General features: G+C 41.4%; 1 protein-coding gene across 1 annotated transcript in view; it reads right to left on the reverse strand.

The window, feature by feature from the left end:
* The window catches only part of LOC101861402 (ankyrin repeat and KH domain-containing protein mask), a gene marked incomplete in the record, with an annotated part of 46,978 nt that overhangs the window by 11,216 nt on the left and 8,624 nt on the right, over positions 1-27,138 (reverse strand). The window contains 17 exon segments of the mRNA XM_013089660.2: positions 1,675-1,923; positions 3,251-4,255; positions 5,441-5,502; positions 7,878-8,071; positions 9,039-9,092; positions 11,759-11,829; positions 12,405-12,580; positions 14,639-14,705; positions 15,684-15,766; positions 16,724-16,871; positions 17,510-17,737; positions 20,323-20,411; positions 21,377-21,530; positions 21,883-21,954; positions 23,602-23,694; positions 24,676-24,754; positions 25,891-25,962. Coding sequence (XP_012945114.1) covers positions 1,675-1,923; positions 3,251-4,255; positions 5,441-5,502; positions 7,878-8,071; positions 9,039-9,092; positions 11,759-11,829; positions 12,405-12,580; positions 14,639-14,705; positions 15,684-15,766; positions 16,724-16,871; positions 17,510-17,737; positions 20,323-20,411; positions 21,377-21,530; positions 21,883-21,954; positions 23,602-23,694; positions 24,676-24,754; positions 25,891-25,962 — 2,896 coding nt within the window.

Below are 27,138 nucleotides of genomic sequence, written 5' to 3' on the forward strand. Positions count from 1 at the left end.
GTCTCCCCAACCACTTACCTGCAGGTTCCCTGAGGCAAACGAGTGCGTTGTGCTAGGAATCACTTGACCAACAGGCATGTTGGCTGGACCACTGGAGCCTGGGGGCGAAGAGAAAAAAAAACAAACGATCAGAGAAAAATGACATACAGAGCTACACTCCCTCCTCCTCCTCCTCCACCCTGTCCTCTTCTTTCCCCTCCTTGCCCACTTGCATTAGCTCTCTTGTACCTTTCATTAACATTTTTCTGTAAAATCCACGGAGAAAAGTGTCTATAAATGGACATTGTTGCGGGTTATAACCAAGTGAACACCGGAACAATCAGCAGGTGGACTCTGAGGTGGATATTGAAGCGGGGAGCAGAGCACGTACGGCAATGTTCGGAGTGCAAGGATGTTGTTCCCAGGATCAAGTAATCAAGTAATCAAGTAATCAAACGGTGTTGAGGCAGAAATCAAAAATTCAATAAAAATTGCTAAACCGGCAGAAAACTGCAGGGTATCTTTGATTTCATTATTTTGACGAGAGCCTGATTTCACTACGATGACTCACAAATGCAATTATTATAATTATTGAAAAAAAACAAAAAAACTCTACTAAACCCACTGACCATCAGCATAACCTGTTTACACCATAATGCCTCACATAATTATTTATGCACATATTTTAGTAGTAGTAGTAGTACAGGGTTTTACGGCGCTCGCAACTGCGTAAGGTCATATGCACTTATTTATTATAATAATAATAGATAGCATTTGTGTAGTACAAATCCCCGCTCAACAGCAAGCTCATGCGCTTCACAATCTGTACTATTACCTCAGCAGATGTTAGTCTTAGTAGAGGTTTTACGGCCCTCGCAACTGCATAAGGTCATATGAGTGCCAGAAGATTAGAGGTGTTACAAGAGAGTAACAAACACAAAAAAGAAGGAGGAGGAAAGGATAAGGACGATAGATGTTTGATAGGAAAGAAGGAGCAAACCACACCAGAGCACCCGCCAACCACACACACAGCAAGCTCATGCATTTCACAATCTATACTATTACCCCAGCAGATCAGTTTAGTTTTAGTAGAGGTTTTTACGGCACTCGCAACTGCATAAGGTCATATGAGCGCCAGAAGATTAGAGGTGTTACAAGAGAGTAACAAACATAAAAAAGAAGAAGGGGAGATAAGGACGATAGATGTTTGATAGGAAAGAAGAAGCAAACCACACCAGAGCACCCGCCAACTGCCCACTCACCAGAAATAGATTATCCCTTTTTTTGTCAGAGTAAAGCACATCGACACTAACAGTTGAGGGGAAAAGCCGGAGAGACATTTGTGTCTGCGCCAAGAGAAAGCTCGTTTTCTCCAAATTATATCTTTATAAATACCCTACATCACAAAGTGGGCGATATCTCAAACAGTTGGTGGGAAATTTTGAATTTTGCCCGGGTGGCGGCCGAAGCCTTATCAATCTTATCGATTTTAAACCACCAAGTGATCTTTAACGTGCACAACTTGCACACGCGCCCTTCGAGATTTTTCGCCTTTGTCCGAGAAGGCTAGGGGTAGATCTTTCCTTCCAGAAGATCAGGGGTGTGGCTGAAAGACAGCAGTAAGAAGAAGCGAAGGAGTAGCAGTAGAAAACAAGACATTAGAAAAACCATAGACTGCGCACACACAACCCTTACCTGGGCCCCCCATAAAGGACCTGCCGGCAGAGGAGGAGGAGGAGGAGTCGCCTCCCCTGTTAGCCTGATAGCTCATGCCCGGGCCGGACGTCCCGCCAGCCTCCGAGGGCATCATCTGGGACATCCCTCGAGGCGTGGGCTGTTGGGGCGGGGGTGGCGGGGGCATGGCCAGCCCGCCGACGGGGTGGAGGTTGCCAGACGTCATGACGCCACCGCCACCACCGGCACTGCCAGATCGCAGCATGGGCCCTGATGAAACAATACTTCTTTTAAGTTCACCGCAGACTGAAGGGTTTAAAGACGAAACAGTCGTTCTTAAGTTCTTCTCGGAATAAAAGCCTTAAAGACGTCATAGTTATTCTTAAGCTCATCACAGAATGAATGGGTTAAGACGAGACGGTCATTCTAAAGTTCTTCTCAGAATGAAAGCCTAAAAGACGTTATAGTTATTCTTAAGTTCATCAAAGAATGAAGGGTTCAAAGACGAAACGGTCATTCTTAAGTTTTTCTCGGAATGAAAGCCTTAAAGACATAATTATTCTCAAGTTCACCACAGAATGAATGGGATAAGACGAAACGGTCGTTTATTTAAGTTCTCAGAATGAAAGCCTTTAAGACGTTATAGTTATTCTTAAGCTCATCACAGAATGAAGGGTTTAAAGACGAGACGGTCATTTTCTAAGCTCTTCTCCGAATGAAAGCCTTAAAGACATAGTTATTCTTAAGCTCATCACAGAATGAATGGGTTAAGACGAAACGGTCGTTCATTCTAAAGTTCTTCACAGAATGAAAGCCTTAAAGACATCATAATTATTCTTAAGTTCACCACAGAATGAAGGATTTAAAGACGAGATGTTCGTTATTAAGTTTTTCTCAGAATGAAAGCCTTAAAGACGTTATGGTTATTCTTTACTTCACCACAGAACGAAGGGCTTAAACACGAGGTGGTCAATCTTAAATCCACCTCAGAATTTCCGCAAGTAAATCAGTTTATATTCAGTGTCTAAGGCCATTGGCCCACATAACATCACATAAAACACTCTTTGCTAAATGAAGTTTCCATAATGAAAAAATACCGGTAGTGCACATAACTGTTGTCATGGGTCAAACATTGCATTTTCTGTCACTGGGCAGAGTCAGGCTGGTGGGTATTTTTATCTCAGAATGAAGGGCTTTAACTCTATGTCTGGCTAGCGCTCCCAGCGGCTCGTGGTCGGAACCACTGTGCTGGTGAGTCGCTGACAGCGGCTTCGGCACATTCCTTTACGACGACTTGAACATCAAATTACTTATAGGTCTCTTATACCGGAAGTTAATTCATTAGACGAAAAACTACCAAAATAGGTGTACTAGTTTCAACTTTATGACCTATTTAATGACGTTTTTGTCATTTTTAGATTTAGCACCAAAAAAGCGCCCCGGCGTAGTGGGTTTACCCCCCTCGGAGACAAAGAGTGTAAGACGAAATATGCAGTTATATTCAAGTACTGCCTCATTCAATTTCTTTTCCTTTTAAGAAATTCTCATCAGTCTCCAAAGAAACCACCCCACATATACAAAAAAAACTTGTTCTCACCTGAACTACCGACACTTCCTGCTGGGTTGACGCCCCCCGACGGAGCCAGCATGTTCTTCGACTGCGGCTGTGGCTGCGGCTGCTTGAAGAGCCCGGCACTCTGGTCCGGCATCATGGCCGTGCCCTGGAAGTATCCCTGCGGGTTCCTGGCCATCTGCTGTTGCTGTTGTTGCTGTTGTTGCTGCTGCATCTGCTGCTTCTGCTGCGCGGTGAGCATGCGGTGCTGCTGGCTGTAGTGGGCGTGCGGCGGGAACTGCTGCTGAGGGGGCCCGGCTGGTGGTTGCATGTCTGGGGGCAGCATCTGATAGCCCTGTTGTTGCTGCTGCTGCTGCTGTTGATGCTGTTGTTGCTGTTGTTGTTGCTGTTGGACAAACTGGCTTGCAGACCGAATGGCCGACAGGAAATCAGCGCTGGGCGTCGTGGCGGGGAAGTTCAGGGTCGTCTGATCCACGCCCGTCGGCGTTGTAGACAGTCCCATATCCACATTTCTGACCGGCAGCTCCAGAGACGCGAACGAGGAGGCCAGATTGGGCGAGGGTTGTGGCGAGCGGGAGGAATTGGAACATGTGTCCAGCGAGGGCGACCCCCCGCCACCCCCTGGGATGGACAACATGGGTGACGTGCTCTGATGCAACGCCCCGCCGCTGCCACCACCACCAATATTGTTATCACGACCCAGACCAAAACCTCCCCAGTTCAGACCAGCGGAGAGCCCGCCAACACCGATACCACTGACGCCGCCACTGCTAGAATTCTGCGACAAATTCTCCGAAGGAATCAGAGAGGCTTGAGTTCTCTGGTTGACCAGGGCTGGGTAGTTGTCGGCGCTCAGGCTAGGGTACGGCTCCTGGCTCTTGAACGTCGGGATTGTCGCTGTCGCCGCCCCGGCGGGCGCGGTGTCTGGACGTCCATCTGTGTCCACTTTGTTCACTTGACCGCCGCCACCGCCACCGCCCCGACCCGAGGAGCCAGTAGAGTGACCACCGCCACCACCACGGGTCAGACCTTCAAGATAAGATAAGATAAGAAGTAATGACATTAGATAAGAAAGGATACAAGATATGACAAAATAAGATAAGATAAACCTTCACTGTTTAAAGACCGACACATTGGTTTAGTGTTTCCCCACACACAAACACATCCATCCATACATACTCTCTCAAATATCTTCTCTTCCACACACAAACACATATAATTCTAATATAAAAATATATATACATATACATATACCATACATACATATAAGCTTATGCACAGACCCACAATTACAAGCATATGATATAGAAATGAATAATTATTGCCATTAACAATAATGTTAAACCCTTTTTGAGTCATACAGGCCTAAACTGGCTTTCCCATCTTGTTGCCATAGCGGCTTTCTCGCTGTAGAGCCATACCAGCTTTTACCGGCCTGACACATACACCTTTTGTGCAGACTTAGAAGTATGATCATAACATTCCACTCTCAATTTAGATGCTCACATCCTAGGTATTTGCATGTAAAATTTCTTTGAAATACGTCGCTTGAGTCGAAAGCAAAAGCAATTTCTTTGCTACACCCTCTGAACTTCTGAAAAACACTGAAATAATTCGGTTCTGAGAAGCCATCAGCTAGCCACCGGTTTGGTTCTGCTGTGCTGACCTGCTGACATATTCCTGGTGCTAAGAGGATTAAGAAAGGTACATAATCAAGGACCGTCTTTTCGTGCACGTATTCTTTGTCTGATTACAGGCGTACAAGTTATCATCATTGCCTTTCTCACCCTCACCAGGGTACAGGCCACGGACAAACACCTTCCACCTTTCTCTATCCTGGGCTAGCCTCTTGATGTTATTCCATGTCTTCCCACTTCTTCCCACAAGGCGTACAAGTATTTGAAAGAATTTATTGTACAATTGCGGCCAGTAGGCATGAAACGTTGATTTTACATCTTATTCCATTGTGAAGCGCCAAGAGCCACTAGGAAGTGGGCCAAATAGAAGTAATATTTCTTATAATTAATTATGTGCAATATAAATGCAGTTATAATAATATTATTAATATTGTTATTATTATTATCATCATAATAATCATCACTATTGTTACCATCATTATTATTATATATAATATAGTTATCATCATCATTATTATTACTATTATCTTTATTGTTAATATTGTTATCATCATCATTATTATTATTATTACAATACCTTTCTTCTGGAGCCGGGGACTAAGGGAGGACGTCTGAGCGTTGCCAGCTTTGGCAGACAGTCTGTGGGAAGCCCAAAGACAACATTTAGAAGAAAGAAAAAAAAAATGACACTTCGCTACCTCAGAATAAGAAAACTATCTGCTCAGTGCCTGGTTTTGAGAAATTTGACGATAAAAATTTTGAGTTTCACAACATGACAAGCTTTTTCAACGCAATTCTTTTTAGTTTAGTTTTAGTAGAGGTTTTACAGCGCTCGCAACTGCATAAGGTCATATGAGCGCCAGAAGATTAGAGGTGTTACAAGAGAGTAACAAACATAAAAAAGAACAAGGGGAGATAAGGACGATAGATGTTTGATAGGAAAGAAGGAGCAAACCACACCAGAGCACCCGCCAACCACCCACACACAATTCTTTGAATATCTAGATAACTACTCCAAATAATCTTACGATTTCGGTAGAGCAGAAAGAGCATTTGGTTTCTGACCTCATCGTCTTAGAAACCCAAAACGGCTAAAAATGTCAGATAGAACTTTGTAAATTCTAAGGCTGCGACTCGGCTACCTGACAAGTTTTTTGCTTCATTTACAACATTATGTGTCGCAAAGCGGTGGAATCAGGTGCTCGTAAATTTTTCGGCGCGTGGAGTTATAGGTATCATCTGAAATCTGCCTTGCTTCTAAAGAAATAGCCATTTTTCTTGCATAGAACTCAAGACATCTGCGATTGAAGGAAGTGAGGTCACCCGATTTCAGTGATTTAGCGAGAAAATGGCCGCAAAAGTTTGGTAACTCCAATAGCTAAAGAGTGTTTGAAAACTGAAAAATGACATATTTTGTACCTTTAAGCAATTTTTTCCCCAGTAAAATTCCCATGAAAATGTGCTTTTATATGGGCAAAAAAGAAGTGAAGCCAAAAAATAAGAATTCAATAAAAATATTCCCAACTGGCAGAAAAATGTCTGTTTCTCCGATTTCATTATTTTCACCACGCTGCCTCACATATCACATATGTGAGCCGTGCTGACAAAATGAGTTACTTCTCGCAATCCACAAATGGAAATATTGGCCAAAAAATCAACAATAGGGTCAAATTTGTAGAATTTCCATTGATGCCTTATTCTTTAAGTGTAATATGCCTGTTATTATTTCATACTTATGGATTTTTAAAAACTTATAAGTGTGATGTATCTATTTAGCATAGGGCTCGAATCCAAGAAGTAACTCATTTTGTCAGCACGTTTCACATATGACATTTTTCAGTAAAATTCACGCAGTGTTTTTAAATGAATATAAAAGGTGTTTATTTGCGGGTCGAAAATTGCCACTTTCGTTGATTTCTTTATTTTGACAAGAGCCTAATTTTTGCCACAGTGCTTCAAATATCTCAGGGTGGAATCTAAAGACCCAGTCTCTACAGCTTCAATGATTTATCCACAAAGCAAAACAACTTTTTTTAAAAAAATAAGAAAAGCATTTTTTTAAAAAGAAAGTACCCACACAGCAAAATGTTAGAGAAACAAGCCTTCTCGGCCTTCCCTTTTGGCTGAGATCAAAGTGCAGTTTCTGCTCCCGACTTTTTGGCCCTGTGATTTGTCCAAAGCTGGACTGATACTTCCAGAAGCTGAGGCCTTGGCTTCTATTATATCTAGTGGGCGGACTCCTCCTCTTTAACCCTTTAAGCCCTACCCACAGGTACACCGGTGATGAGTAAAAGTGCCTGTATGTCTAGATACCGGTACACCGGTGATGAGTAAAACTGATTGTATACCTAGCCACAGGTACACCGGTCAGTGAGACCCTATCTCCAACCCGACCCACCTGGTACAAAACCGTGAAAAAAAACACGGAAAACAGTGATTTTACTCAACGGGATGTCATTGATTATTTTGTAGATGTTTCTGAACTAGACCCTGGTAATGACGAGGACTATCTTGAGTGGGACATGGAAAGTGATTCTAACAATCTTATAAAAGTGAGTAATATATCACTCAGAAGCTCAGGCACAGGGGCACAGTTGCCTCAGGAGGTCTGGGCTCAAAGCAGGGCTGCCAACCCATCTCCATGGTTTTTAGTAATGACCATGAAGAAAATTAGTAATTTCCCATAAAAATTAGTTTTAGTGCTCTCATTTTCAAATTACCATATTACAACGAACAAAAATATGTCTTAATGACGGAAAAAGACGGCTTATCGAAAAGTAAAAAAATGTGAAGGCCTAAGTTTTGCTTTACAGGTCTGCACTAAGACTTGTAAAATTTTTTTAAAAGCCAAAAATCTGCTGGCGGTAAAAATCATAATAAATCGCCTTTCGATCGGAATTTCGTAGTGAGGCTAAAGAATCATAATGATTACGAAAAAATTGGAACGGTTGGCAGCCCTGTCAAAGAGATTTTTTTTTTTAAACGAACAAAAAAAACCCCAAACTCGTACACACCTGGGCGGCAGATTTGGCTTCTGGTTGATGGAGGACTTGTGATGTAAGTTGATCACGCCTGCCTGCCTTCCCCCTCCTCCTCCACTTGAGCCTCCCTTCTGACCTTGACCTTGCTGAGAAGCCAGAATCTGTTCTGAGGAAGTCTTTGCTGGAAGTGAATCACCCTGAGCCGATTTTCCTTCCTCCGATATCACCTGTTTGTAGAATATTAGTTGCATCATAACACGGTTGTTTTGTTTTTGTTTTAGCAGAGGTTTTACGGCGCTCGCAACTGCATAAGGTCATATGGGTGCCAGAAGATTAGAGGTGTTACAAGAGAGTAACAAACAAAAAAAGAAGAAGGGGAGATAAGGACGATAGATGTCTGATAAGAAAGAAGAAGCAAACCACACCAGAGCACTCGCCAACCACCCACAAAACTCAGTTGAACCTGCTCTATCGGCCACCTGTCTAATACAACAACGGTTAACAAAATTGGTAAATGAAAGAGATACAAATTTCGTTTAAATTTAAGCGACCAAGAACAAAGGTCTGTGGAAAGTCAAACGTCCGACGGATAGACGCTCTACGAAAGGAGCAGGTCACAATAGAGGGAAATACACAAGAAGACGTCGAGTCCTTCTGCTATCTCAGGAGAGTATAATTGACAGAGAGGGATGAACAGGTGCTGAAATAAAGTCCCACATTGGAAAGGCAGGAAATAATTGGAAATTTAATTTACATTAGAACACCAAAAAAAACCCTCAATCAACACCGACTAAAATGGGGATGAACAGAACAGAAACGCTGAAAAAAACCCAACTCTTTAGAATCTTTTACACAAAAAAAAAAAAACAAATGCTGAGAGCAGTAACTGTTCTTCTTTTCTTTTCAACTAGAAGAAAATTATATGACAGTCAGAACTGCCTTGATATTCCTGGATCAATAACAACAAGTTGATATTCCTGGATCAATAACAACAAGTTGATATTCTTGGATCAATAACAACAAGTTGATATTCATTATTTCGGAAGAGAGACACCCCTCTCTCCCCCCCTCCCAACCTCGATGTCTCTCATGTTTTTATATTCCCGTGAAAACAATGGAAGCAAGTGGAAAAAAAAAAAACCCTGGAGAAATAGCTTCCTGAAATCCTTACAATAAAAAAAGAATCCTACTCACCGAGAGGGGGCTGGTTGATCCTTTTTCTGGCTCTGTCCGCTTCTTCATGATTGTCTGTTCCGTTAAAGAAAAAACAAACAAAAAAACATTATTTGGAAAGGGAAAAAAATGATATAAAAACTGAGAAATCATTTTCATCTCTCATACATAAAGAAGCAAAGAAAACCAGGAGAAATAATCTAAACATTCAACAACAACAAATTTCCTCCGTACATGTTGGTGGGATAAAGATTACAAATCCTCACCATCATTCAACTCAGTAGCAGGCCAAAATTTTAGTTTTAGTAAGTGTCTTACGGCACTTGCAATTCAATAAGGTCATATGAGTGCCGAAGATTAGAGGTGTTACAAGAGAGTAACAAATACAAAATAGAAGGGAGAAAAAGATGATAGAGGTTTGATAGGAAAGAAGGAGCAAACCACACCAGAGCACCCACCAACCACCCACTATGTCAAAATGTTTTTTTAAATGAACCTCAAATTTGTTGCAGAGTTTGATGGGGCACATCAGTCGGTCTTTAGCTTTAGTAAGGTTTTACCGTGATCACAACTGCATAAGGTCATATGAGCGCTAAGGGGTGGATATCAACAGAGAAGTCCAAATGGGGAATCAGGCTTACTCTGCTCACCTCTCTAGTCTCACCAGCACAAAGTCTGCTTCGACTATCAAGGCACCCCGGAAATAGCAGTTCACACGAGAGTGACAAACATACAAAAGAAGTAGAGGTAAAAAGACGATAGTAAGGATGAGGAAAGAAAAAGCAGCAGTTCCCCCGCCCATGTCGTTCCGGCACAGTATGAGCATGACATTGATAAATCAACCCATTTACAATTTCTACTGCGCATGAGAACATGTTAAAATCCCCCTTTTGGGAATGACCTAAACACAACTTTAGTCAGTAGCACTGACCTGGGGGGGGGGGGGGAATCAATTGCTCTTAGTCTCATTCCACTTCTTAGAATTATAGTAACAACATGAAGACAAAATTACATTTCGAATTACAATACTGCAATTTGCCGAAACAGACAGCTTTTCCGTTCTCTTGAAAACATTGTACTTTGAGGGACAACAACGATGAATGACTGGAACGAAATACTCTTTCTTATAGATAATTTCATCATCAAATGTAACTTTAACTCGGTGTATACAACAAGGTACCACGCTCACCTCCTTTCCTCAAGGACAACGGTGAATCCGACAGAAATAAAGAATTATAAAAGTCACGACTCAAACGCACAACAATTTCCACAGGTGATCTTACTAATCATTCTTTAACATTCCAACTTGTTGCTAGCAAGCCAAATCTATTCACAAACACAGGAGCAGACATTCAAATGAACACTTGAGTTTTACTCACTAAAGGCATAAATTCCTGGTTTAGAAATCCATTCTGTAATTTAAAAAACTGGCATGTTAAACAAATCCTACCCAACACCCCCCCCCCTCCCCCAGCCGTCCCTGAAAACAAAAACCTGAATAAAAATAGAAATCTCCCACCCCCCACCCCCCCACCCCCCCACCCTTTCATCTGTTATTGTAAGAGGGCCAAATCCTGGCATTCAAATTTCTGACAAATGTTTATGACAGCTTGCATACTGCTGTCTTTTTTTCTTTTTTTTTTTGTTCCAATATAAATCCTTCATGTGGCCAAATACAGCTCACCCTTCCTTTAGCCCTTACACTCCTTTCTAATTTCCCTCCCTGTTGTCATTTCAAAATAGTACACATTGGTCCAGAACAAGACAAGTTGATTCCTCCCTGCCTGACTCGGCCCTGTGACAGTCTGAGAAATATGCAAAATATATATATATATATATATGCACAACCTGTACTTTTTCATTATGGAGACTATAACCTCGGAAAAAAAGTAACTGTCAATAGATTTCTGGCCTATATTTGAAAAGGTTATAATCGCGCTACATTAATAATCATATAATTAGACGTTTTGTTCTTACATATTACCACCTCGTCTTTGAATAAGCTCAAATATTTTACCAGGATTATTAAAAGAAACGCGATTAAAACCTTTTCAAAATTAGGCCTGAAAGCTATTCAGTTACTTTTTTCGAGGGCATATTTCACAAATTAGGGTTTTATGAGAGGAAAAAAATTTGAATCTTTAAAAAAAAATTTTTTTTGTAGAAGAGGTTTTATGGCGCTCGCAACTGCATAAGGTCATATGAGCGCCAGAAGATTAGAGGTGTTACAAGAGAGTAACAAACACAAAAAAAGAAGGGGAGATAAGGACGATAGATGTTTGATAGGAAAGAAGAAACAAACCACACCAGAGCACCCGCCAACCACCCACAGAATCTTTCAAAACCCTTGGACACACTCCTTGGGTGACAAAAAAATATATGGGCTTTATTGTTTACTACATCTTGCATCAAGTCTATTGTCGTGAATTTCAGCAAGAAGTTGGATAATTTCAGAAATTCCAATTTTCCGATTTATCTGAAAAATCTGAAACTCTGAATTTTTGGAAACAACAAAACAATACATCCATCAGTGGGTGGTTGGCGGATGCTCTCACATAGTTTGCTCCTTTTCTTCTCTCCAAACAAACATCTATCGTCCTTATCTCTCCTCCTCCTTTCTTTTTGTATTTTACTCTCTTGTAACACCTCTAAACTCTGGCACTTTTACGACATAATTGTGTCGCAAGTGCCGTAAAACTTGCACAAAAACTAAAAGATGTCCATATTATTCTATCACAGACCTGCATTGCTACAGTCGGCCGCTGAGAAGCCTTAGGGGGCGTCGCCTGCTGACCTTCGATGTTCTGTGGCACTGCAGATGAACAAAAACAAAACAAGTAAAATATTTTGTAAAAGTAGATCAAAATAAAAAGTAGATTAGATCTCATTTTGATTTCAGTCAGAATGTTATGACACTATAAACACAGATAGGTCATAAGTGCCGAAGATTAGAAGTGTTACTAGAGAGTAACATACCAAGAGGAGAAGGGGGGAGAAATAAGGATGATAGATGTTTGATAGGAAAGAAGGAGAAAACTGCACCACAAATTAATGTAGAAAATAAGCGAAACCCGTTTGACAGAAACAACAGAGGGAAAGGAAAGACACGGACTCACAGACACCCTTTGCTTCACAAAAATGTGAGCACAAAGGTAAGTTTAAAGATTGTTTTTTAAAAGATTACTCCAAATATTCATCTTATTAATTTTAAAACAGTATGTCAAACACATGTAAAACATACTGTTTTAAAATTAATAAAATGAATATTTGGAATAATTTTCTTTTAGTCAGAACACAACGTTTTATGTTACTGTTGTACGTTGTACTGTATTGTAATCGGGGTTGAGCGTTATATAAATGCCATTTATTATTATTATATAAGCACACCTTTCTGGGTGGAGAACTGCGTACGGACAGACTTGGTTGGTTGGTAGAGGACGAGCTTGAGCTTCGGCAGATCCTGGGCGATCCATCGGCCGTGGGCCACCAGGCGCTGACAACGCAGGTCTCTCTCACAGGCTGCGCTCAGCTCCTCATTCAGGGCTTTGTTGAAGTTGTACGAGCTACACGGGAACGCAGGAACGCAGGAGTGCAGGAACGCAGGTACATGGGAATGCAGGCGGGAGGGAGGGGAAAAAAATTTACATTCACTAAATTTTGTGTGTGTGTGGGTGGAATTTGGTTTACAATGATAATGGCATACATAAACATCAACTGCTTAGTGATAGACAGATTCCGTCGTATGGCATTTTAAAAAGTGAGGTATAACAGGGTCTTACACTGTGCAATTGATGTACATACAGGCCAAATTTCTCCAATGCAAAGACTGTCCATGACAAAATCACCTGTACAAACAGCCACTTTCCACTCCCGTGCCCTTGAACGTCTTTTTTAATGCCATAACGAAACTGCTGACAAAATGAGTTAGTTACTTTTCGCAATGCTATTTTTTCTTTTCTTATCCTTACTATCATCAGACTTTGTGCTGTAGAAGCTAGAGAGGTGAGAAGAGGAATTCTGATTCCCTGTAAAGGCTTCTCTGTTGACATACACCTCTTGGCACTCATATGACTTTATGCAGTTGCGAGCGCCGTAAAACCTCTACTTAACTAAACTAACTTCTCACAATCCATGAAAGAAAATCTCAGCAGCAAACAGACCCATTAAAGAAATCAATTTTGAACTGATGCCATTGTCTTCCACTTTAAAACACGCCCCTTTTAAAAATGTCTTTTTTTTGGTAAGCGTTTTACGGCGCTCGCAACTGAATAAGGTCATATGAGCAGGCGCGAAATCATGTCTTTTATCATTTCATATTATAATGAACAGCACAACCCAAACATATAATTCTGATACTTCTATCAGGCCATTGGGCTAAACAATCGGAGAGTTAACTCATTTTGCCAGCATGCCTCCCATTTTTCTCCTCCACAGGCTCTTGTTTGCGGGGTCGGGGGTTCGAGCCTCAGGCCCGACGTTGTGTCCTTGAGGAAAGGCACTTCACACGAATTTTCCTCACTTCCACTAAGGTAAGAATGGGTGCCCAAACATTGACAGCAAAAGATCTTGTCCGTATATTTAGTGTTTTAGCGCCTATAAAATGGCAGCTTGCATTGTATGCTTCCCAGGAAGTTGAGATTGTTTCAACAATATAGATTTAAAAGCGCATAGAGTTTGCTGTTGAGCAGGACTTTGCGCTATACAAATGCTATTTATCATTTATTACAGAGACGGCAGTTGAGAAAAGACTGAGAGAGCCCCACCTCCCTCCTCCCAGTCTAGTTCAGCCCCAAAAATCCCCCCCCCCCCCCACAACAGACATTTCCAAGCGAAGATCGGCCTGATCAGTCATCTCTGCACGCACCCCACCCATCCAGCGATATGAAGTCAAAGTCATCTTTGCCAGCAAATTTATTAATTGTGAGGCGAGCTGACAAAACGAGTTACTTCTCGTATTAGCCTAAAACCGACACTAGGTTCAAATTAGTAGATTTTCTAATGATGCCATATTCTGTACATATAACATGCCTTTTATCATTTCATACTTATAAATTGTAAAAACTTCACCTTCAAGCAAGAAGAATCTATTTTCACAAGACTTGAATCCGAGAAGTTACGCATTCTGCCAGCATGCTTCACAATATAAGCGAGGCATCGTGGTGAAATCAGGCTCTCGCTAATATAATGAAATCGAAGAAATCGGCATTTTTGGGCCAGTTAGGCAATTTTTTTCGAATTTTTTGTTTTGGCTCAACACCTTGTATGTCCATTCAAAGACATTCTTATGAGTGGATTTTATGCAAAAACGTTGACTAAAGTCACGAAAAATGTAAATTTGCAGTTTCCAAGGACTCTTGAGCTATGGAAGTCACCAAACTTTGGCGGCCATTTTATAGCTAATTCTACTTCTGGAACCAGGTGACCCCACTTCCTTCAATCGCAAATATCTCAACTTCTATTCAAGACAAACGGGGGTTTGTTTTTTTTATAACATGTGAGGCAAATAAGAAGCCTCTAAGATATTAACAAAGACTCCATATACCTAAAAATTGACGAGTGCCTGATTCCACGGCGTCATGACACATATTATAACAAACAGACAAGGAAACACACACTCCTACCTGTAGGAGGGCTCTAGTGGCTGGAAGCATCTCAGGTCCGCGTCTTCCGGCAAGGGCGTGTCCTCGTCTGACAAGACAAGTTGTGGGGGCAGAAACAGAAGCAGACGTTAGTTCAGTTTGGTGAAAGTATCTGTTTTGTTTTGCTGAGTGTTTTAATAGGCCGAAGGGCTAGAACCCAAATGGCCGCTGGATCGGAAAAGTAAGTATACGAGTTTTACAGTGCTCACAACTGCATAAGGTCATGCGAGCGAGTGAGCGAGGCATAGTTGGTTACCTTCACATTACTTCGAAGCACGGCTGGGTTTTACTTTGCGAATACAAAAGGTTGAAGTATCTAAAATGTATATTTGGTAAAATTTAGTTTACTTTTACTTTACTACTTTTCCAATCCAGCGGCCATCGTGAAAAATTTCGTTTACAAACTTGCATTCTATGTATCTACCTCAGCCAAATCTTTTTCAGACTAACTGAAGAATAAACCACACTCAGCTATCCTCTCTGAACACATTTTTATAGTTTTAGCAGAGGTTTTACGGCCCTCGCAACTGCATAAGGTCATATGAGCGCCAAGGGGTGGATGTCAACAGAGAAGTCCTTGCAGTGAATCAGACTTACTCTGCTCACCTCTCTATCTTCAACAGCACAAAGTCTGCTTCGACTATCAAGGCACCCCGGAAATAGCGGGTCACAAGAGTGTGACAAACATACAAAAGAAGTAGAGGAAAAGGACGATAGTAAGGATTAGGAAAGAAAAAGCAGCAGTTCCCTGTTGTAGTTCAGGCACAGTTATGAGTGTGACATTGTTGGATCAGCCCATTTACAAATCTACTGTGCACTAGAATAGAACGAGAAATATCCTCCCTTTGGGAAAGGCCTAAAGACACTTCCGTCAGTGGCACCGCCCGGGGGGCGGGTCGGGTTGAACACATTTGTCACAATAACTACCACAGTCACACAATTTATTCATAACCCACAAATTGCAAAATTGAGCACCAAATCAGGACAGGGACCAAAGACGCAAAACATAAAACCAAACAGCACTCACACTTGGGAAGATCCGAGGCTTTGTTGGTGTCATTCAGCAGCCACTGGATGATGTTGAGTAGCTTGCAAAAGTCTTGCCAGATACTGTGGGGGGGAGAGAGCATAAGATAAGATGAGACGAGATGAGGCGAGATGAGACAAGATGAGATGAGGCGAGACGAGACAAGATGAGATGAGATGAGACAAGATGAGACGAGACAAGATGAGATGAGATGAGATGAGACAAGATGAGACAAGATGAGATGAGATGAGACAAGATGAGATGAGATGAGACAAGATGAGATGAGACAAGATGAAATGAGATGAGACAAGATGAGATGAGACGAGACAAGATGAGACGAGACAAGATGAGACAAGATGAGATGAGACAAGATGAGACACGACAAGATGAGATGAGACAAGACCAGACACGATGAGACGAGACAATTTATTGTCCCTGTGGAAAATGTTTCCAGTCTCTACAGGAATTGTTGAAAAAAGATAAGAAGAATAGATATAAGATACCTGAAATTGGGGAACGAAGGGAAGCAAAACAAATAAACTACCTTAATTTATTGAATAAAAGTAAGAAAAACAAATAAACTACCTTAAATTATTGAACAGATAGTAAGAACAACAAATAAACTACCTTAAATTATTGAACAGATAGTAAGAAAAACAAATAAACTACCTTAAATTATTGAACAAAAAGTAAAAAGGACAAATAAACTGCCTTAAATTTATTGAACAAAAAAGTAAGAAAGACAAAATAAACTACCTGCAACTATTGAACGAAGGGAAGAAGAAGCAAAGATGCCCAAATTACCTGGAGTTGTTGAACAAAGGGAACAAGAAAAGATACCCAAATTACCTGGAGTTGTTGAACAAGGGAACAAGAAAAGATACCCAAATTACCTGGAGTTGTTGAACAAAGGGAACAAGAAAAGATACCCAAATTACCTGGAGTTGTTGAACAAAGGGAAGAAGAAGAAGAAAAGATACCCAAATTACCTGGAGTTGTTGAACGAAGGGAGGAAGAAGAAGAAAAGACAGCCAAATTACCTGGAATTGTTGAACTCTCGTCCCTGCAGGACGTCCCGATTCACCGAGAGCCAGTCGAACATGACCTTGATGGCGGGCAAGGTGAGATAATCCCTGGCTTTGTTGTCTTCCTTGGGCGTGTGTTGGAGCAGGGTCTCCAGGAGCTTGGCTGGGGAAGGAAGTCACAGATTTTTGTTTTTTTTTAATTTTAGTAAAAGCTTGCTTTGTTTTAGAAGATGTTTTACGGCGCTCGCAACTGCATGAGGTCATATAAGCGCCAGAAGATTAGAGGTGTTACAAGAGAGTAACAAAAATAAAAAAGAAGGAGGGTAGTTAAGGACCATAGATGTTTGATAGGAAAGAAGGAGCAAACCACACCAGAGCACCCGCCAACCGCCCACAGTAAAAGTTTCGCGGCAGTTGAAAGAGAAATAGGTCATAATTATAAGTGCTGAAGATGAGAGGTGTACGAGACAACAATATACAAGTAAAAGGAATAACGATAAGATAGACGTTTGATAGGAAAGTAGGAGCAAACCACACAATACACCTGCCAAACACCTACCCCCAATCCATCGAAAACGAACCTACACGTACACTCACCCCAAGTCCAAAAAAAAGTTTACCCCCCCCCCCATCCCAACTTCCAAACCACCATCTATGCACTATAACAAACCTACACCGATCTCCAATCCCAAAAAAGTTTGCTCCCCCCCCCCCCCATCTAAAAGAAGCCCATCCCCAATCCAAAAAAAGTTACTCTCCCAACAACTCCCCACACCCAAGCACCGTAATCTAAAGGCGAACCTGCAAAGCTGAGGTGTATCTGCACACATCGCTCTTCCTCTGAGGACAGGCCGGGCTTGCGGGCGGGCTCCCCGGTGTCGCTGGCGTCGTCGCAGCGCGCGCGGTGCAGCGCAAACACCGAGATGGCCACCATGCCCGTCAGGTGGGCCGCCGACACCGACTGGGAGCGGATGTGGCTCCCGAGGGCCGAGGTGATCCGCGTCTTCAGGTACGACGCTCGGTCCAGCCCTGAGGGAGATATATATATGTGAGGCACCGTGGTGAAATCAGGCGCTTGTCAATTTTTGGGCATGTAGAGTTATTGGTATAATCTTAATGCTTGTTCACTTGTGACAAGTTGTCTTTATTTGGATGAAAAAAATATCAATTTATCTTGAATGCAAGTCAAGACTTTTGCGAATGAAGGAGGTGTGGGTCACCTGCTTTCAGAGGTTAAATAAGTGATAAAATGGCCGCCAAAGATTAGTTATTTCCTTAGCTTAGGAGTCCGTGGTAACTGAAAATTTACATTTTTTGTGCCTTTAATCAACGTTTTTAAGAAAAATCCACACGGAAATGAGTTCTTTAAGGGGGATGAAAGGTGCTGAGCCAAAAAAACAAAAACTTGATAAAAATTCACAAACCTGCGGAAAAATGCAAGTTTCTTCACTTTGATTATTTTGACGAGAGCCTGATTCTACCACGCTGCCTCACATATATGTGGTGAAATCAGGCGCTCGTCAAAATAATGAAATCAAAGAAATAGACATTTTTCTGATCATTGGCCAATTTTTTTTTCGTATTTTCTTTTTTGGGCTCAAAATTTTTTAGTATCCATTAAAAAAAACACATTCCTATGTGAATGTTACTGAAAAACATTGATTAAAAGGCTGACAAAATGTCAGTGTTCAGTTTCCAAGGACACCCAAATTACCAAACTTTGGGGACCATTTTCTCGCTAATTCCACCTCTGAAATGAGGCGACCCCGATCTTCTTCAATCGCAAATATTTTGACTTCTATTCATTATAGATGAATATCATTTTCACCAAAAGCAAACCAAATGAGCAGGCTTTAAGATGATACCAATAACCCCATGTGCCCAAACATTGACGAGCGCCTTATTCCACCACGTCGCGACACATATATGTGTTTTAGTTGCAGTAAGGTTTTTACAGCGCTCGCAACGGCATAAAGTCATATGAGCGCCAAGGGGTGGATGTCAACAGAGAAGTCCTTACAGGGAATCAGGCTTTCTCTGCTCACCTCTATAGTCCGAACAGAAGAAAGTCTGCTCCGACTATCAAGGCACCCCGGAAATAGCCAGTTCACAAGAGAGTGACAAACATACCCAAAAAAAAAGAAGTAGAGGGAAAATGACGATAGAAAAGATGAGGAAAGAAAAAGCAGCAGTTGCCCCTATGTTGTTTCGGCACAGTATGAGCATGACAGCTCATTTGCAAGCCACCTCATTTACAATTCTACTGTTCAAAGGAACATGTTAATATCCCTCCTTTGGGAATGGCGTAAAGACATTTCAGTCTGTGGCATTGCCCTGGGTGGCGGGGGGGTGGGGGGGGGAGGGGGGCAGACATATGTTTGGATTTGGGTAAATTAATCATGTTTCGTCTAGTGCGAGTTTTACAGTGCTCACAACTACATAAGTCCTGTCTCAGTGTCAACATAATATTTTAAATTTTGCTCCCGGTGTGAATAACGCGGCGATTTCCTCATGCCTACAAACAAAGCTATACACACTTGGAGTGCGTGCACAGTTGTTGGTGTCCACAAAACTGCAGTAACTTTCCGAATTGCGTAATGCTGTGGGTGTGTGTGGGAGGGCACCTGGCGGGTCGACCTACGAGTTGGAATACAGAAGCTTGCTCTGCCATACATCATGGAGCAGCGCTCTTTAGTTAGTTTTGCCAACTAGTTTTTGAATGGGGGTGGATGAGTGTTTCTTTTAGATGGGGGGCTAGAAAGCGGGGGAGGGTTGGGAGCAAACTTTTTTTGGATTGGGGCTGGTGGTAAGTTTGTTTTAGGTGAGGGGTTAGGAAGTGGGGAGGTGGGGGGGAGCAAACTTTTTTTTTTGGGGGGTGGGCGTAGGTTCGTTAGATGGCGGTTAGGAAGTGGGGTGGGGGGATGGGGGAAGCAAACATCAAAGGTCATATGAGCACATACAACATGAGTCGGTTGCATTCACAGTATGGCTTGATATCATTTAAGAGTCAGGTTAAACGACTCTCCGTCCAACCCTGAGACACACGTGTTTAGTAAAGTAAAAGTTTTATGGCACTCACAACTGCATCACAAGGTCATATGAGCGTGCAAAACACAAGTTGGTTACATTCACAACAGTTCACAGCCGGCTTAATTTCCTTTAGCAAAGGCCAGGTAAGAAAGCTAAAAAGTTTAGAGGTAAAAATTTCAGTCTTAAAACAACAACAGTTTACATTTAATAAAAATTACAATATCTTCTTTTTTTAAAATAGTTTTAGTAGAAGTTTTTACGGCGCTCGCAACTGCATAAGGTCATATGAGCGCCAGAAGAATAGAGGTGTTACAAGAGAGTAATAAACATAAAAAAGAAGAAGGGGAGATAAGGACGATAGATGTTTCATAGGAAAGAAGAGGCAAACCACGCCAACCACCCACTTACAATATCTTCATTTTACCGAAAAGGCCAATAGCCTTATATAAGACCGAGAATTCTGTTGGGATCAACAACGGAGAACAGATCTTTCAAATTTTGCATGTAGACATTGTTTATTCATCAAAAGGTCTCTCCTTCCCTTCTTCTCCGTCCTACGCCACGAGACAAGAACAAATCCTCACCTGTAGACATGTGCAGCAGGGCGTGGAACTGCAGGAAAGCCACAATAATGTCAGTCATAGTCAGGTTAGGTCCATCGAAGTCTGATCTCCTGAAAAAACATTTTTAAAAGGTGAAAAGTAAAAAAATGAGGCAAACTGATCGTGTAATTGACATATTAGTGAGTTTTAAATAATTTAGTCTTTCCAAGCCATTCACTGACCCATTGCAATTATGGAATAAACTTTCTTACTTAAACACTTTTTAGATGCTTAAACCCATTTTACTTTGGGCATCACCTTGTTGTAGTTTCCTCTTTTGTCTTCAATGTGAGGCCAACTCAAGTAGTCACACACACACACACGCACACAAACACACATGAAGATACATTACACAAAAGTATGAATATACACATACAAGCACATACACACACACACACACACACACACACACACACACACACACACACACACATGGGCATAGACATGGAACACAGTGCCAAGTCCTTAAGAATCTTTCATGAGCTTTCGGTCAAACACACATGCTCAAAAAAGCATGGACAAACACACATACACACGCACACACAACGCACAGCGATCCCTCATTACGTGTCTTTGATGAGCTTTAAGTCACGCACGCACGCACACACACTCACACACACACACAACGCACAGCAATCCCCCCTTACGTGTCTTTAATGAGCTTTAAGTCACGCTAGTACAAATACACACACTCACACACACACACACTCACACACACATAAATCGCACAGCGATCCCTCCTTACGTGTCTTTGATGAGCTGAAGTCACGCACGCACGCACACACACAAACACACAACGCACAACAATCCCCCTTTAAGTGTCTTTGATGAGCTTCGAGTCGCGAATGCATGCACACACACACACACATGCACAGCGATCCCCCCCTTACGTGTCTTTGATGAGCTTCGAGTCACACACACACACACACAGCGATCCCCCCCTTACGTGTCTTTGATGAGCTTCGAGTCACACACACACACACACACACACACACACACACACACACACAGCCACCACCCCCCCCCCCCTCCTTACGTGTCTTTGATGAGCTTGGAGTAGAACTTCTCCAGGTTGGTGGCAGCCACAGGGAACGGGTGCCTCACGGCCAGACTGCGCACGTAGTAGAACACCGTGGACAGCTTGTCACCTTTGGAAGCTTCCAAAATAGCCAGCTGGTTGTAAGGCTGACCTAGAAACAGAGAGAGATGACGATTGTCTGAACTGTCCTGAAATATTTTGTCTCAAAACACATTGTAACTTTTGATTTTTGGTTGCTTCAATTCAGTTTTTTGGGGGTATTTTTCAACAGCCTAATCATCTCTAATGACTATGAATTGAATCATCAGCATTTCCATCACTTTTCCCTTTTTGGATAAAACACAAACGTATTTTGTCCATCCGAACCCCACCAATAATCTGTACTGGATAGAAATAACTACGCTTTTCACTTTTCAGATCATACACAAGTATTTTTGGGGGGATAATACGCAAACCCTTCAAACCGACACATATACCAGAGCAAAATTTTACTGTCACCGTACCATTGTTGGGAGACAGGTTGGCAGCATGCCTGTAGTACGTCTGGGCCTGCCACATCTCGCCACGATAGCGAGCTGAGAAAACAAAAAACAAACATATTTTTTAAACACTTTTTTTTTTGGTACAAGTTTTACTGCACTTGCAACACAATAAGGTCATGATATAAGTGCTGAAGGTTAGAGGTGTTACAAGAGAGTAACATACACAAAATAGAAGGAGGGGAGATAAGGACGATAGAGGTTTGATAGGAAAGAAGGAGCAAACTACACCAGAGCACCCGCCAACCACCCACTTTCAACACTTTGCGGTCACTTGGCGCAATAATGTAACAGTGAAAATTATCCGTTCCACGACACGTCCGTTGCAGTGACTCTCCTGGCTGGGAGACCACATGAGGCATTTTGTACTGCCGGCTGTGTGACTGCAAAGTGTTAACCCTATCCGTACGTCGTGTTCTACTGTCGTATCCATACAACGTGGGGAACTCTGTGCCACAACTTAACCCTATCCGTACGTCATGTTTTACTATCGTATCCATACAACGTGGGGAACTCTGTGCCACAACTTAACCCTATCCGTAGGTCGTGTTTTACTATCGTATCCATACAACATGAGAAACTCTGCGCCACCATTTTCCAAAGAGGAATTTACTCGTTAATCCGATATGTACGCTTTGCTTAGCAGTCTGTCAAAATGACTTTTTGAGAAATACTGAAAGTTTCAAAGAAATCTTCATACAAGAAGCATTCTAAAATGTAAAGAATACAACCCCGGGGGTACAAAATGACCTCAGGGCGTACGGATAGGGTTAAACAGTCAAAATTCTGTAAGGCGGCCACCCATCGTGGAGGAGAAAGAGGCTGTTTTAGACAGGCGGACGTCGTGGACAATGTCATTATCATACAGAAAAAAAAAGCTAGAGGGAAAGTGGGAAATGGATGTCTGCACAGGGGATTGTCTTGGACAGGTGGTCTAAACAGCAAGTTCAACAGTTTATTGTTCCCATTTCTTTTTCTATCACTTGATTTTGATAGGTGAAAAGGCACATCTATCTTAGTTTAGTTTAGTAGAAGGTTTTACGACGCTCACAACTGCATAAGGTCATTTGAGCGCCAAGGGGTGGATGTCAACAGAGAAGTCCTTACAGGGAATCAGACTTACTCTGCTCACCTCTCTAGCTTCAACAGCACAAAGTCTGCTTCAACTATCAAGGCTCCCCGGAAATAGTGGGTCACAAGAATGTGACAAACATACAAAAGAAGTAGAGGAAAAAATGACAATAGTAAAGATTAGGAAAGAAAAAGCAGCAGTTCCCTGTTGTAGATCAGGCACAGTTATGAGTGCGACATGATGAATCAGCCCATTTACAATTCTACCGAGCATGAACGAGAAATGTCCCCCCTTTGGGAATGGCCTAAAGACACTTCAGTCAGTGGAACCGCCCCGGGGAGTTACACACATCTATCTGAATTCCCAACCGTTACGACGTCTTTTCACATAAGTTCTAAACTTCTGGCTCAAACTGTGCAAGGAAGAGAACAAAAACTGACCTGCTCACATGAGATTATACATCATTTGCAGAAATATCCCAGCACTTTCGCTTCCAGTACATGAAATTTAAAAAACTCCTTTACCTACTTTTAAACCAATAAATTCACATCTTTTCCACCAAAACGCAAGTTCTGACAAGTCTGAAGGAGAACACAGAAACGCAAGCTCACCAATATCTCCGAGGTGGACCAAGCAATGGCAGCAAATGTACAAGCACGAACTCTTCTTGGGAGTCACAATTTTCTTGTAGTTCATGATGTTTTCTGAAACAAAAGACCACGAACCATGACAAAAAATATTCACATATTTTAATTTTAATAACTAAAAAAAAAACACAACCCAACAACAACCCAAAAACAAAGATTTAACAAAAAACAGAAAAAATACAAACCAACCTTCTAAATCCTGAAACAACAAGTTTAAACAAAAGTATCACAATTTGAGTTCACAGCATTCATTTTCCTCCTGGAGCAAAAACTTCTAAAGCAAACAACTGAAACTAACAATCTTAACGTTTTCATTCCAGTATATCTACCTCCGACAACGATACTAGTAATAGATGAACCAGAAAAACAGAAGTTAGACAAATGAACATGAGAGGCATCGTGGTGGAATCAGGCTCTCGTCAATTTTTGGGCATGTAGAGTTATTGGTATCATCTTAAAGCCTGTTCACTTGTCTTTATTTGGATGGAAAAAATATACAGTTATCTTGAATACAAGTCGAGATATTTGCGAATGAAGGAGGTGGGGGTCATCTGTTTTCAGAGATAAAATTAGTGAGAAAATGGCCGATAAAGATTAGTTATTCCCTCAGCTTAAGAGTCTGTGGCAACTGAAAATTTAAATTTTTTGTGCCTTTAATCAACGTTTTTCATGATAATCCACACAGAAAATATGAGTTCCTTAATGGGCATGAAAGGTGTTGAGCCAAAAAAACAAAAATTTGATAAAAATTCACAAATCTGCGGAAAACTGCAAGTTTCTTCACTTTGATTATTTTGTCGAGAGCCTGATTCCACCACGCTGCCTCACATATTGTTCATTGTCTCAGGAAGCAACATCCCTGCATTCCGGACAAGTCCATTGATGCTCTCTCCAAAATGTCACTGAGGGTCTTTCCACTGATTGTGCCAGTGCACATCTGGAAGAACGTTCTTCAGTTCTTTCCAGCAAGGATGCCAGATTTTCCGCTTCCTTTTTGTATTCCAAAAACCATCAAATAAAAATGACTTTTTAATTTACCTCTCATGACACCAAAGGCAGCCGACCTTCTCCTAAAGGGCAGATCAAGTTTGAAAGTAGAACAAATTGTCTGCAGGAACTGGAAGAGAAAAAAACTTTGTCAGGGGTAAGGCTGCAACAATTATTTTTTACCATAATATCTCTGTGACAATAAAGAAGCATTCGAGATTTCATAATGGCTGTACTGTCTGATTTATAAGACATTGTAGAATCAACACACAATATAATATACACTGTACTTTACTATCGTTAAGTACTATAAGGCTGTCACCATGGTTTTAAGCACTCCGCATAATTTAGCAAAATTTGATCATTTTTTGCATAATTTCTGTTTATTTTCCTTTATCATTCTTTGTTAAAATTAACAGAATCGCATAATTTCACATTTTTGGGCTCAGTTTACATAATTTCAGAATTTTGTTAGCCTAAAACTGCCGGGACAGAAAAGGTCAAGATTATAGAGCCTGCCACTTCCCTTCCTGAGGCTTTTGTCCCGCCCACGGAGAAAGGGTGAGTTTTTATCCCTGTCCTACTTGCAATCAACTTACACTTACACCTGCTCACAGTCGGTGAGGCGTCCGTAGCCTAGTGGTAAGGCTACTGGACTGATAATCGTGAGATACCAGCAGGTTCAGGAGTTCGAGCCTCAACTCGGTCTGATGCAGTGTCCTTGGGAAAGGCACTTGACACGAAATTCAAACTTGGCTCAGTCCTTTCGGAGACGGACGTTAAATTCGGAGGCCCCGCCTCTTAAATAACCTAGAAGTGTTGATAGCGGCGTTAAACCTATACCATTTCACCACTTCACAGTAGATGAGGTGAAAACACAACTCAGCTCTTCACATACGCCAAGGAAACAAATGTGAGGCGTGCTGACAAAATGAGCTACGTCTCGCAATCCATGAATGGAAATATCAGCTGAAAATCGACACTAGGGTCAGATTTATTGCTTTTCAATTGATGCCATTTTCTTCAAGAAGTTTACTGTGTCTTTAATTATTCCATACACTTACAAATTGTGCAAACTCCACTTATAAAGTTGATGTATCAATTTCCATAAAGCTAAAATCCAAGAAGTAACTCAAATTGTCAGCACAGGTGACAAATATGTTTACCAGCAGGAAGACAATGGTCTAGAAAAGATGTCAACGTTTAATTCTGGAAAGTACTGGAGACATCTGAAGTATTCTTGGAATGGCATGTATCTATACTTACCTGCAGATAAAATCCACTTGCAGTTTCCAGAAATAAAAGGAGGCTGGCATGGGCTTCAATTTTCTTGGGATTCTGATAAGGAAAAAGAAAAAAAGACAAATTCAGAAAGGGGTGAACAAATAAAGATACCAACAAAGGAGAAAAACACTAAGAAACCAGTCTAACAATGTATGTGCCAAGGTCTTCTTGAGCCTATGAGGTAAATGTGGGCACACACACAAAAAATTCTTTTATCACATGACTACTTTCAATTATCTAAAAAAAATATTTTTAAAAAAATAAGCATTCACACTTGAGGCCTGTTCTGTGTAAATTTGGGCACACAAAAAAAACAACAAACAAATCATTTTATCACATGCTTCATTTCAATTCTGTTAAAATGCAAAGTATTTACTCTTTTTTTTTTAATTGACCCCAAAAGACACACCAGATTAATTAGGTAAAATTGATAAATAACATCACCGCTCCAAACCCATTTCCATTCAATGTTTAACTTCCCATTTCACTACCTATTCAATAATGCAGCCTCATCTCTCTTCTGCTAGGATGCTGTGTCCCACTCAGTCTGGGTGAGCCATGACAAGCACAGTTAAAGCAGTCACCCCCCCCCCTCCCCCCGCCCACCTTAAATATTCCAAAGTGTGTCGATGGTTTGTAATGTGGGTGGTTGGCAGATTCTCTGGTGTGGTTTGCTCCTTCTTTCCTCACAGACATTCTATCGTCATTATTCTTCCTCCTTTTCTTTGTATGTTACTCTCAAATAACACCTTTAATAATCTTTTACACTCGAATGACTTATTCATGTTGCAAGTGCCGTAAAACTCTTTTAAAAAGTACTATCAAACATCTATCCTGATTCTCTCTCCTCCTTTTCTTAGTGCATATTACTATCTAGTAAGTCCTAACAAATATCTATCCTCCTTGTCTCTCCTCCTTTTTTTTGTACGTTTATCTCTAGTAACACGTCTAATCTTCCCCACTTCAATGACCTCTTCGTGTTGCATATGCCGTAAAATTCTTACTTAAACTAAACAAAGGGGATGAAGAACACGGGTAATCATGAAAGGCAATAGTTAGGTGCAAAGGTAGCCACCCCATTAATTAAGTACACGATCTGACAGCGATGGAGGAAAAATGTTTCCCTCAAACTTATCTGATAACAATAATAATAGATATCATTTGTATAGCGCAAATCCCTGCTCAACAGCAAACTCTATGCACTTCACAATCTATACTATTACCCCAGCA

The sequence above is a fragment of the Aplysia californica genome, unplaced genomic scaffold, assembly GCF_000002075.1.
Source record: "Aplysia californica isolate F4 #8 unplaced genomic scaffold, AplCal3.0 scaffold01010, whole genome shotgun sequence".
NCBI classification, from domain to species: Eukaryota; Metazoa; Mollusca; class Gastropoda; order Aplysiida; family Aplysiidae; genus Aplysia; species Aplysia californica.